General features: G+C 39.0%; 1 protein-coding gene across 1 annotated transcript; it reads right to left on the reverse strand.

Moving 5' to 3' along the window:
* Positions 1 to 979: 979 nt before the first annotated feature.
* Positions 980 to 11110, reverse strand: LOC101163945 (RP1 like 1). Its single transcript, XM_020714664.2, is given in 6 exon segments — positions 980 to 1180; positions 1182 to 5793; positions 5883 to 6024; positions 8696 to 9349; positions 9700 to 9773; positions 10496 to 11110. Coding segments are annotated over 4 exon segments (5361 nt in total). The 5' UTR covers positions 9191 to 9349; positions 9700 to 9773; positions 10496 to 11110; the 3' UTR covers positions 980 to 1068.
* Positions 11111 to 12404: the final 1294 nt, after the last annotated feature.

Consider the following 12404-nt stretch of genomic DNA (forward strand, 5'->3'; position numbering starts at 1 on the left):
CAACTTGTTCAGGAGAAACATTAGAACCTTGGAGTTTGTTGCATTCATCTGAATGACTTGATTTAGCGGAATTCATGGAGGCTTTACTTAGAGCTCTGTTCATTTGCTCATCAGGCTTTTCTTGTCGTTGAGCATCAGAAATTTTTGATTTGCTGGACTTTGTAGAAAAACTCTTTTGGGTGGATTTTGTAGATGTAGAGGATTTTGCTGACACTATGCTTGTTGATCTCTCTTCTTCATTTGTAAAGTCTTCTGAAAGTTCTCCATGTGGAGTCACGTTCCTCGATGAAGCATAGTTAGAAGTTTTGTTTGTAGTCCCTGACATGTTGCTTGGGGACCTCTCTACTTCTTCAGTAGTCTGTTCTTCGTTGCTCACAGCTTGAAGCTTGCGGTATTTCGAAGATTTTCTTGAACCACTTGAGGTTACAGACATCACACTCTGCCCTCTTTCAACGGAATCTTCTGATCCAGTCAAAGCATCACTTGGTGCCCCTTTTGTTTTTTCTCCTATGGCACTTTCTTCAAGTAAACCCGCCTCCATTGACCTCTGAGACTGCACTGAGGTGTTTGACTTTTCTGAAGCACAATCATTAGCTGGTGCATCACTTTCTTTTAACCCTTTTGATTTGATAGACTTTTCTGATTGTGTGGATTTGGAAGACAGTGTTTTTGTGGATCTAGCTGACAACGTGCTTGGCGTTCTCGCCATAGTTTTCTCTTTTTTATCCACAGCCAAGTCATCAGTGGCAAGTTCTTTGTGCTTCTTGGATTTTTTAGACAAACGAGACTGGTCTGATTTGACTGATGTGCAAATTTTTTCTTCATCACAGTCATTGCTTTCGCTCTCGAGGTTTTGTGAAGCCACAGTGTCCGAACATTTGGAAAGCTTTGATCTTGCAGAAATGTTTGACCTGTTGGTTAGGGTTGACAGTGAGCTCATTCTATCTTCATTGTCTGCATCAGTAGCTTCAGTTTCATGTCCGGACTGTTGATTGGAGGCTTTTGATTTCTTAGCTTCAGAAAAATTTGACTTTGCTGAGCTGGCTGATAAAGAGCTTGCAGATCTTGTCATGTCATCAGAATCAGAAGCACTTCCTTCAGCTGGAGATGCTGAGACCTTTGACTTCTTGGATTTTTTAGAAGTTCTTGATTTTTTAGAGGATGTACTCTTTGCTCTGTCTTGACTTTCTTCCTCATATCTCTCGTCTGGAGTGTTGTGAACAGAGCTTCCAGACATATTAGATTTCACAGATATTGCTGAACCTTGGGACCTTGGCCGACTGTTTTCCTTATTTGGGAAATCAGATTCACATTTTGATCGACTTGATCTTGCAGATGTATTTGACTTCACTGACCTATTTCCAAGATCTTCTTCCTCATGCTGTTTTTCAGTTGCATCTTCAGTGTTAAGTTCACAGGAAATGGAGACTTCAGAGTTCTTGGACACTGCAGAAACATTGGACTCAATTGATTTAGATCGCTCTGACATGTTACTTAAGGTTCTACTTTCCTTCTCCTTCTCATCAGGTGTGTGTCTTTTGGCTGAATCATCCATTCCTTTAGACTCATTAGATTTTGTAGACCTGGTTGATTTGACCGACAGTGCACTCTGTGTTCTCTCTGCACTGTCCTCATGAGTTCCAGCAGCACAAGACTTTCTGGATCTCTCAGTCACGTGGGACTGGACTGATTTGTTCGATGTGCAAGAAGATGCTCTTTCCTCACTCACTATGTTGTCTCCATCAGTGTTCACTTCTTCAGAAACATTCGATCTTTTAGACGCAGTAGAAATTTTTGATTTAGCAGACTTTCCAGATTTGATTGATAGATTGGTTTGTGCTCTGTCTGCTTGTTCTTCACAATCAGTTGGGCTCTCCACATCCGAACATTGTGGTCTGTTTGACTGAACAGAATTCTCTGAATTATTAGATTGAACTGAAATTGCACTCCCTGTCCTCTCCTGATCTTTGCTATCTACTGTAGAAGCTCTTGCAGACTGAGGCTCTGAGTCTTTTGAGTGTACAGACTTTTCGGAAGTAGACGACTTTGTTGATTTAGCTGATAAAGCACTTGAGGTTTTCTTTCCATGACTTCCAGACATTTCTGAGATGTTTGAATGGACAGATTTGGTTGAAACTGCACTTCCTGCTCTTTCTACTTCCAGCTCTTTGAAGGTTTCTTCACTGGAGACAATGTCAGAACCAACGGGCACGTCAGTGGTACAATTTGATTCATTTGCAGATATGTTTGAGTCAAATGACTGAGCTGACGGCAGTCTTCCTTCACTCCCTCCCCGAACAATTCTTTTGTCAGGATGGTCCACTCCATCTTCTGAGCAAACTTCATAAACATCTGTAGCAGCGTTTAGTGTCGCTGACTTTCCTGATAACTCACTGAGAGCTCTCTCTACAGGCAGGTCATCATCAGATGCTTCCTTCTCTGTTGGACAATCTTGACCATTTGTTCCCTCTAGATTTTCACCACGTTTTTCATCAGGGATTTTGCCTGAACAGTTTTCAGAAGCTTTTGATTTGACTGATTTAGTTGAACCACGTGATCTTGCTGATTTGGATGACCTGGCACTATTTGCTGTCTCTGCAGAATTTATGGACATTTCTGAGAAACTTGACTCCTCTGATTTGGCTGACATATCACTTGGAGGTCTTTCATTAACGTCTTCTTTAGAACTCTGCTTACTGGTAACAGACTCTTCATCAGGAGGAACACCTACTCGACTTTCTGGTGTTTTTGATTTTTTAGAAACACTTGATTTAACTGACTGCACAGATGCAGACCTAACATGTTCGCTGCCACTCCCTCCTTTGATATTTCTCTCATCAAGATTGTCTACACCTCCTTCCAGACAGGTTTCAGAAATGTTGGATTTCTTAGATGTTGTGGAAACTTTTGACATTGTGGATTTTGCTGATCTGACAGACAAAATGCTGGGAGGTCTATTTTCATGATCACTGTCAGACACGTTTTCCTTCACATCACTTTCTTCAAGTTTGTGACTTTTTGCAGATTTAACCGATTTTCCTGATTTGGCAGACAGGACGCTCTTGGCTCTTTCTTGACTCTCATCTGGATCCTCTTGTGTTCCAGCTTTTATGCCATTTTCAACACTGAGGACTTCAGATTTGACTGACTTTGCTGATTTAGCTGACAAAGCACTTTGTGGTCTTTTCTCAGATTTTTTTGAGGCAGAAGACTGTTTGGATCTGGAAGATTTACTGCTTGATGGTCTTACTTCATTTGATTCTCTGGTATTTTTAACATCAGGAGTTTCTCTGGAATCATCATTTTGACATTTTGACTTGTTTGATCTTACAGAAACATCAGAGACAACTGAATGACTTGACAACGGTCTCTGTTCATCCTCTCCGTCAACAATACTATCCTCATTTCCCAAGCAAATGTCAGAAACATTTGTTTTCTGGGATGTCAAGGAAGTGTGGGATTTTTCTGATCTGACAGACAGATTACTTGGAATTCTCTCCACGTGTTTTTTACATTCAGACATGTGTTTTTCTGCTACAAGATCTCCTTCTCTTGATTCTGTGGAGATGACTGACACTCCACTCTGTGGTCTCTCTGGTGCTTCTTCTTTAGATGTTTTGTCACCAAAATTTTCTGTATTTGACTTGTTAGACTTCATGGAAGTACATGACTTTGCTGATTTACTTGACAGAGCACTTGATGCTCTTTGTGTATGGGATTGGACTGAGTTGACTGAAATACTGCTTGAGCTGCTGTCTTCAGTATGTACTCTATTTTCATCCAGAGAAATCTCAGTATTTTCATTAGGAGGACATCCAGAGCAGTTTGATCTCTTCGATGTTGCAGACAATGAGCTCAATGATCTTTGGATCTCTCCATCAAATAGAGTTTCATGAGAGTTATCCCCATGGGTATCACTTTTTTGAACTGGAGTTACCTTTGATTGAAACAGAGAACCTGCTGTTCTTTCCTCTGAATTGTTTGACATTTTCGTAACTTCCCTTGGTTCTTCAACATCTCCATTTTCAACACTGTCATCATCTTTGTGCTCAAGGATTTCAGCTGTTTGAGGTCTTTCTGATTTTGTAGATTTATTTGACACAATAGACTTCACTGATTGGGTTGAATGTGTGCTTTGTGGTCTTTCTTGGTTTGTGTTTTCAGAATTTGCATCATGAGACTCCGCATCTGCACTTTTGGCAGAAGCATTAGACTTAACCGACATCACACTGGTGGTTCTCACAGTTGTTGCTTCGAAATCTGTAGATTTTTGAAGTGGTGCAGATGAGTTTGACCCAACAGACTGTGCACCTTGTGTTCTTTTGTTTTCCAACTTTGGAGAAAAATAGCCTTCCTCTGATATCCTGCTTTGTACATTCGGATCACTCTCTTTTTCTTCTGCTGAGCTCTGACTGCTTTCTTCTTCAGATGTCTCATATGCTATGTGTTTCAATTCTGCAGAAACGCTTGATATAGCAGACATGGTACTGGGTGTCCGCTGCTCCAAATCCTCATCAGCTGGCCTTTCACTCGGGACAGACGATATTCTTGATCCTTTAGACTTGGTCGACACTTTGGATGACACAGAACTCAATGGTCTTCTCTCTTTTCCATTTTCTTCAGGCTTGAGATATTCCTGTGATTGCTCCAACTTTATGGAACGTTCTCCCTTGACAGATTTTACAGACTGGGTGCTGGGTGATCGCTCTTGTGAAGCTTTTACATCAGCTGTTCGTTGGCCTTTGGTGGCAACATCCAAAACACCACATGTGGAATTGGTAGAGGCATCTGAATAACATAACATGGCACTTTTAGACCTTCTCCCCTGATTTTCCCTGCACGCTGCATTCTCTGTGTTTTCTGATGTGTTAGAGGCAGGTGATTTAACAGACATGGCACTTATTAGTATCCCACGTTCTTCCTCCGCTTGATTTATATTTTGTTCATTTCTTTCATTGGGATGACCTGCAGGTACTTCACACTGACAGATCTGGTAGAGGTCGGGATTATTTGACGTAATAGAGCCTCCTGAAGATCTAGATGCTTGTTTTTTGAAATTTACTTCCGAGTTGCTCTTCTGAGAAGCTCTTGAAGTTCTCTGAGAGGCTCCTTCCCCTTCATCACTGACAGTGCAGTACTCCACAGTTTCAGCTGCCTGAGTTATGCTCTTTATACAAGTTTCTTTCTCAATAACCTGCTCTGTTAGCTCTTCACTTGATCTTGACATGGACTGCATTTCAACTATCGTCTTCCTAGAGACCACAGCGTATGAGGATGCACTTGAGCTTGAAGAGTGAACACAGCGATTTGCACCGTGTGTGTCAGGTACGTTTTCCCAAATGTCATAATCCCGGAAGTGACTGAAGCATTGAGGACAGTGAGGTTCCTCTGCATGTCTCTGATAGGACCGACTGACCCAAGCTTCTTCGGCAGAGATGGTTTCAGATTCTGAAAAGCTTCTATCACTAACCTGGGCAAAGTAGGCGTTACTGTGTCCTTGCTTGAACTCACAGGTCCCACCTGAGGTCTTCTTTACTTTTGTGGACCAGTGTAATGTTTCGTCGTTTTGTAATCTAAAGCGTACTTTCATCTCCATGGACAAACTACCATCTTTATTGATGCGGACGCGTTTCTTTATGTCATCATCCTTCATGTTGTTGTCGGTGGGGGGGCAGGAACCAACAAGGTCCGGGGAATCTGCACTATCTGGGACGGGCTTCTCAGGTGACTGCTTGGTTCCTTTCTTGACAGATTCTGCTTCTAGAGAGATGACATTTTTCTCAGCAGCAATTCCTTGGTAGATTAAAAACAAAAACAAATAAGTATTATTTATTTTAAAGGCAACACTTGAGGTTGAAACCTAAAATTTAGATCATGCCTACTTTTGTGTCCATCAGTGGAGTCAGTGTAATGGGACTTCATGCCCAGCTTTGGAAGTTTGTCCGTCAGTGAAGGATGAGTAGGCTCCCTGCCCACGCAGACAAGTAGACCCGGGCACTGCAGAAGACTCTGAATACTGTCGATCTGAAACACAACACCAAAAACCTTTAGTTACAGATTGTTCAAAAAGGAAAAGGCATTTTTTTCCTTCCCCCCGCCATCAAGAAGATCACATCCCACTGTGAGCATTGCATAATGGAATCATGATGATGCATGACTTTGAAAAATCACACATTTCTGTGACTGTGACAGCTTTTATTTGCAGTAAACACTATCCTTCTGTATTGTTCAACCCTGGAGAACCGAAGAACAATTTTCTTGTGGGTTTTTTCACTTATGTTGATTTGATTTTTTTTTTTTATTTGTTTGTTCGTTTTGGGCAGCAGCAATTACACATAGCCATAAACATAATATTAGAAAAAAATACAATTAAATGTAAAGAAAAAATTTTAAAAAATTAAAAAAAAATCAGTGGGAAAATTTGAGCCCATGGGTTCTCCAGGAGGCAGTCATGACAACATTAATTTCAACAAGATCTTTAGTAGGTTAAGCAAAGATAAGTGAAAAAAAAAAAATAGAATTGCTAAAATCTTCTAATAGAATACTTTCTTTTTGATCCCCATTTAGCAACATGCTAGAGCAAATTATTTTACATCATTTTACCACTTCAAATTAGAGTTCTAGTGTTCTCTAACATTTGCTATAAAAGTAAAATGGTAACAACAAAAAGCTACAAATAAATATGCTGTTATTTAGAGGGTTTAGTTTCTCCTTTGAGCTGAAATATGGGTCACAATAGGGGGACTTGCAATGAGTCAGGAAGAGATGAATGTATTCTAATCCTGGATCATCACTGAGCATGACGGTGAACTCATGCAGGGATGGACAACATCTGCAGATAATAGCATTGCTCAGCAATATTACCAGCTGTTTAAGTAAAGGGGTTTGCTGCAGTATAAACCGGAAACATTGCGTTAAAAAAACACATTCATTTAACATTATTGTTCCAGTTTATTTGATGCAGTTAGTATCTAAAGTTTTGCATAAAAGCAAACACAGAGTATCTTGAGTCACAGATGATTAGCCTGAAAGGAACAGCTGCTTATCAGTTGGTGAGCGCCTTTCTCCTAAATTGTCCATTCATGGCCCATCAGAGTCAATACTTGGGTAACATTGTAACAAAGCTGTCTTATGCGCTCCAGAAATAAAGTTTCAACTGTCAAAGTTGTAGCAACTTATTTTGTCTATCAACAAAACTAAAATATTGATAGAAAATCAAACCAAAAAAATAGAATTCGGCTGACATTTTTTATCATTCAAAAAATTGTCACAAATTAAAAGATATATCCATTTATGTAGGCTTGATAGTGTTATTAGAATGGACTTATTGTAAATACAAGGTGGTATTTAATAACATTTAGTTTAGATTTTTTAATACTCACTACTCTTTTTTTTGTTGACAGCTGTAAAAACACTAAAAACAGGAACTTGAGAATATTGAGTTTGATGATTTTATTGTGCCCATGTGCAGTTCATTTGGATGACAGTGCACTTTTGGATATCGACTCCACTGCTGTAAAAAGCAGATGAATGGTTTCAAATGTGGTCACGCCGAGCCTGTAGTTCAGGATAATTAATTGCCACTCTGGAAGACACCTTTTCTGTGACACCACTGGTATCAAACGCAGAGGAAATTTCAACATTGACCTGTTTCTGCTCTCTCAAAAATAGCCCTGATTTGACCAAGATTAATGTGGCTCAGAGAGGCAGAATCTGAATGTGAGGGTAAAGGAATATCCCTGTTTTATTCCCTAATGCACAATGGTGGAAGGAAAACCTTCCTCCTGCACAGACTAAATCACTGAGAGCAGGCTGAGTAAAAAAAAACATTTTCTTTAATTGTTTGGTATATTAAATAATTTGGCTCATTGCAATACTAAAATGAAAAAGTCTTTCCTCTTTTTTTCCTTTACTAGGTCTGATTTTATTCCAAACTCGCCTCGGCCCTTTTCCAATAAATCAAATATCATTTATTTTTCTGTCCTGAAAACATTTACTTCTTCTAGTACAATTACTGATGCAATTTCAATTTCTACATAAGGCAACAACAACAACAATAACACAAAAGTGCAAATCTGGTTTAACAAAATATTGCTTTGTTTAAAAAAAAAGTTGAATTTTAAATATATAAATTATCATAAACACAAAGATCTTAAACACTTTCAAATATCATATATTGTGTTCTTGAAAAAAAAATCCTCATAATTTAATTTAACACCAGAAATATGTTTTTTTTTTCTTTGTGAAAAATTATATATTATCTTATCAGATCAATGCAGCACCATCTTTTAACTTCTGACTGTTATTCTGTACTTGTCCAAACTTTGGCTAAAAAAATAATCAGAAACTTTTTGTAAAGCATATGTCTAAGTGCTTCTGTCTCTAAGTAAAAAATCTAGAAAAAAACCAAATTGATTGACTTTTGAAAATGCATTTATATTTATCCTGATGTCCATTTTCTTTATTCTAAAGCAAAGCGTCCCAGAATTCAGTTTGTTTTTCCAGCCATGGTGTGGTCACTAGAGGCCTCCCTTTCTCTCCAGGCCACTGTCCTTGGTATGTCATCAATGCATGACAACTCTTTTACATCAGATTCTACTCTAATTAAGGCCAAATGATAGGCTCCAGCTATTTTAAGTCACACAAACTGCAAAAACATAGAATTACAACATTTAACTTTAAATCCTGGACCCACCTTTTGGCCTTCTGGAGTGTACAGCTTCTTGATGTTGAAGTGCATGAGCTCAGAAATTTCTTCCAAGAAAAGGCCAAAGCTGCGCAGACTTCTGCGGTGCAAAATGATTGTCTTCTTGACTGACGGATCGCTGCTTTTCACCAGCACCACTCTCTTGTTGTGCCTGTGATGGAAGATGTGGCATTCCTGATCTACAGGGGCCTCTTCGGGTCTCCCCGGTGCTCTAAGGACGTACTGATGTGGGTGATATTTGTGGTACGATGGGTGAGTCTGATGGAAATCTGATAGATGTGTCTCCTCCTCTTCCAGGGCTTCGGCATGTCTGTACTCACTGCAAAAGCAGCATTCATCTGTGTGGTCGTGATGGACCACCGAGCCATGCTGGGGGATTCTGGGTAAATGGGTGGTATGATGCTTGAATGGGGGAGAAGATTTGTGGGAGCCCTTTCCACCTATGGCATTGAAGCACTGAAAGTTGTGTTTATGAGAGGACATTTTGGATGGTTTGGGTGGATTTGCTTAGGATCTCAGCTCCGCAAAAGAAAATAACAGCTGAAATGCAGCATACAATAACAGAAGACTGTCATGTTTTTCTGGCGCTGCCTGGAAAAGGGCCCTGAAGGAAACATCTCTATGACTCTTGTTCATCCAAAACTGGAAGAAAAAGATGGGGGGGAAAAAATAACTATTATTGTTTCCTGCTAATCCATCATTTCTGAACATGACCACCACGATAACTAGTTATTCTAACCACAAAAGAAGGGAGTTGGATGCGCTCACATCATCAATAATTAAACTGGTTTGTAATAATGAATCTACTGAGCAGATGTGACATCTCAAAGTGGTAAACACACAACATGGTGGTTATTTACAGCATGTACTGACTGCTGTCAAGATCAAAGAGTAAATGAAGGCAGGGATAATGAGGATAAAGCCACAAATAAATCTGGCACGTTGCTTTAAATAACAAGCTTAAGTTCCCAAGCAGCAAAAGTGGACATTACCTCGGTTATCGTCTTTGTCATTGACAAAAACACTATGTCGGCTCCTTCTCTTGCAATTACAGGAAGAGGATTACCTACAGAAGGCCAAAATATCTCCAATAAGAAAAACGAATACTTAACGTGACAAAACAATGACAAATGACTGTTCATTGTTTCCTGATAAGAAGGGATGCACACCAAAAGCTGCAAATTCTGGAAACGATAAATAGAGTAAGCTTGACTGACAAATAAAAGGTTTGGGCTTTCATCTTTCTTTTATTATTAGAAATGTTGCAGACATTATATAAAGACCAAGAAATGTTACTCATAACTGAGTGTATTTGTTGATAAATTTACATGGATTCATAAATTTGAGCACACACACGTGTCACATTAACAATCTGTCTTTGAACAGATGTTACATTTTCGAAGATAAATCTTAAAATCATTATTTGACTTATGACTTGTTGCTACGGTGACACAGCATTAGGCACCTTTTTTACACAAACAACTGCTAATTTGAGAAACAGATAAAAAGCATGAAACATTTGAACCATTTCTTAAAGTCAATTTTTTAAAATTGCAATAAAAAATGCAAACCTTGCCACTTCAACTAGAAAACACTAAGAATTGTTACTAGTGACAGTTCAAATAAGAAAAAAGAACTTGCATGAGGGCCTGAGAGAAGATTGACATTTTTTGTTATCTCCAAAAACACCTTTTTGTGTTTAATTTCAGAAATTGGATGCCTTTTATAAAAATGGAAGATTTATAAGTTGTCAATCCACAACATGTATGGAATTAAAAGAATACTTACATTAATGAAGAGTGTGATCCAAAAAATAAAGCAAAATATTCGCAAATGTTACGAATGAGATCCGAATATCAAAAATGAAACTACAGCTAATGCAAGCAGTGAAACTGGAAGCTGGTGCCACAGCTTTCCTGCAGAAGTGGCCTATACCTGCTAATCAGATGCACAAGAGGCTAAGGATAGACTGAAAAGCCTTGCTAATCACTCTGAGATGGGGCTGCAATCTGCTGAGGCTTTGGACACATGACTTGGACCTTTGCATTGCATAAAGAGAGTTAAACTGTCTTTTGGAAGCTTCTGCACGCTCACCAAAAGTTCATGACTGAGCATAGGTTTTTTTTTCTTTAGCACCCTTTTTCAGTAATCAGGGTTGCCGAAAACACACAAACACACCCACAAATTACACCAATGGATGTTCAGTGCTGCAGCATCCTTTAATGCACACGTCACCTGGAAATCAAACTAGACCACTGACACCAGATGTGTGGCTGACCTTAAGGGTTTATATATATAATTTACTAAAGAAGGGAACTTAAAGAGATGAAGTGACTAAGCATTGTGGATATCTTTTGACTTTCATTTCTGCATGAAGTCAGGAGATTTTGGATTTTTTTCAGGTTTCTGACCTTATGATCTAATGGCAACAGCTGCTTATGACCTTGCTATAAATTATAATGGGGATTATTAAAAAACGTGTAAAAAAATGTGTGACCAGTCTATTTTGGAGAACATGGTGAAGACATTTCTGGACATTTCCAATTTCCTTTCCAATAATTTTTGGTGTTTGTATTTTTAAACGACAACCGAGCCCTTAAATATTAAAGAAGCCTTGTTTTTTTTTTACTTTTGGAGAACTCTAGAGTAAAATACATCTATGTATGCACGGGGAAATCCATGCAAATGCAACACAAAGGACCCTTATGCACGTTGCACAAAGTTTCCAAAAATTATGTCACATGTTAATGAACATGAAGCCCTAGTTGAGTGAACCTTCACCTGCCATCTGTCTAAGCAGCTTGACAGGTCAGAGCTAGGTGGAGCAGACTCTATAGGTTTAGCTAACAGGTAGACAAACCCCTTAGTCATGATGGTAAGCATGATAAGGAGGAGCCAATGAAGATGCTGTTTTAGCACAAGGGGCACCTTTTCCTTGGCGTAAGATAAAGGACGTTCAGGATTAAAACAAACTACTTACCTTTAATTTGTAGGAATTCCTAAATTTGGTGATGCCTCGCCCTTAATAACATCTCATTAAGAATAATTTCAATAACTGATAAAAGTTGTACAAAGACTGACTGCATTTTTACAAAAATATGTTAAATGGAAAAATAACAGTCATTTTTCTTTCTAAAATATAGTCCAAACAAAACAATTTCTACAAGTTTGAATTAAACGTTGTCTACTTACTTTAGAGACCTGTCAGCAGCCAAGTCTCTGGCATGTCAATGTAGTTTGGATCACAGCAGGATGCTCTAAAGCTCGACATTCCTCAAGCTTGCACGTTGGCTCTGATGCTGAGGCTTAGAGCTCCCTCCTCCCAAAAGCATTTAAAATATCATGACTAATTAATGGGACGCCTGCTGGTTTAAGTCACCAAGTAAATAAAGCGTACACCTAGGAGGTTGGGGCAAGGATAACTGGGCACTGTTTAAGGGAAGGACTTGGATGTTTAAATCCATTGATTGAAAAGAAGATAATCCTCTGAACTGAAATAGTTGCAGAAAAGACGTTTATAATGCATATCTTCAATTTTAGAAAGAAACCATCAAAACTTGTAATTGTTTACAATATTCTGATTTGCATGAAAATGCTTCAGGTTGACAGTAAAAACAATTATAAACAGTATATGTCCCTTGGGTGCTGGCCTCCTGGGCCCTGCAGCCCTCTCTTCCCGCAGGGAGAGGGATCCCTG

The sequence above is a fragment of the Oryzias latipes genome, chromosome 24 (assembly GCF_002234675.1).
Source record: "Oryzias latipes chromosome 24, ASM223467v1".
NCBI lineage: Eukaryota > Metazoa > Chordata > Actinopteri > Beloniformes > Adrianichthyidae > Oryzias > Oryzias latipes.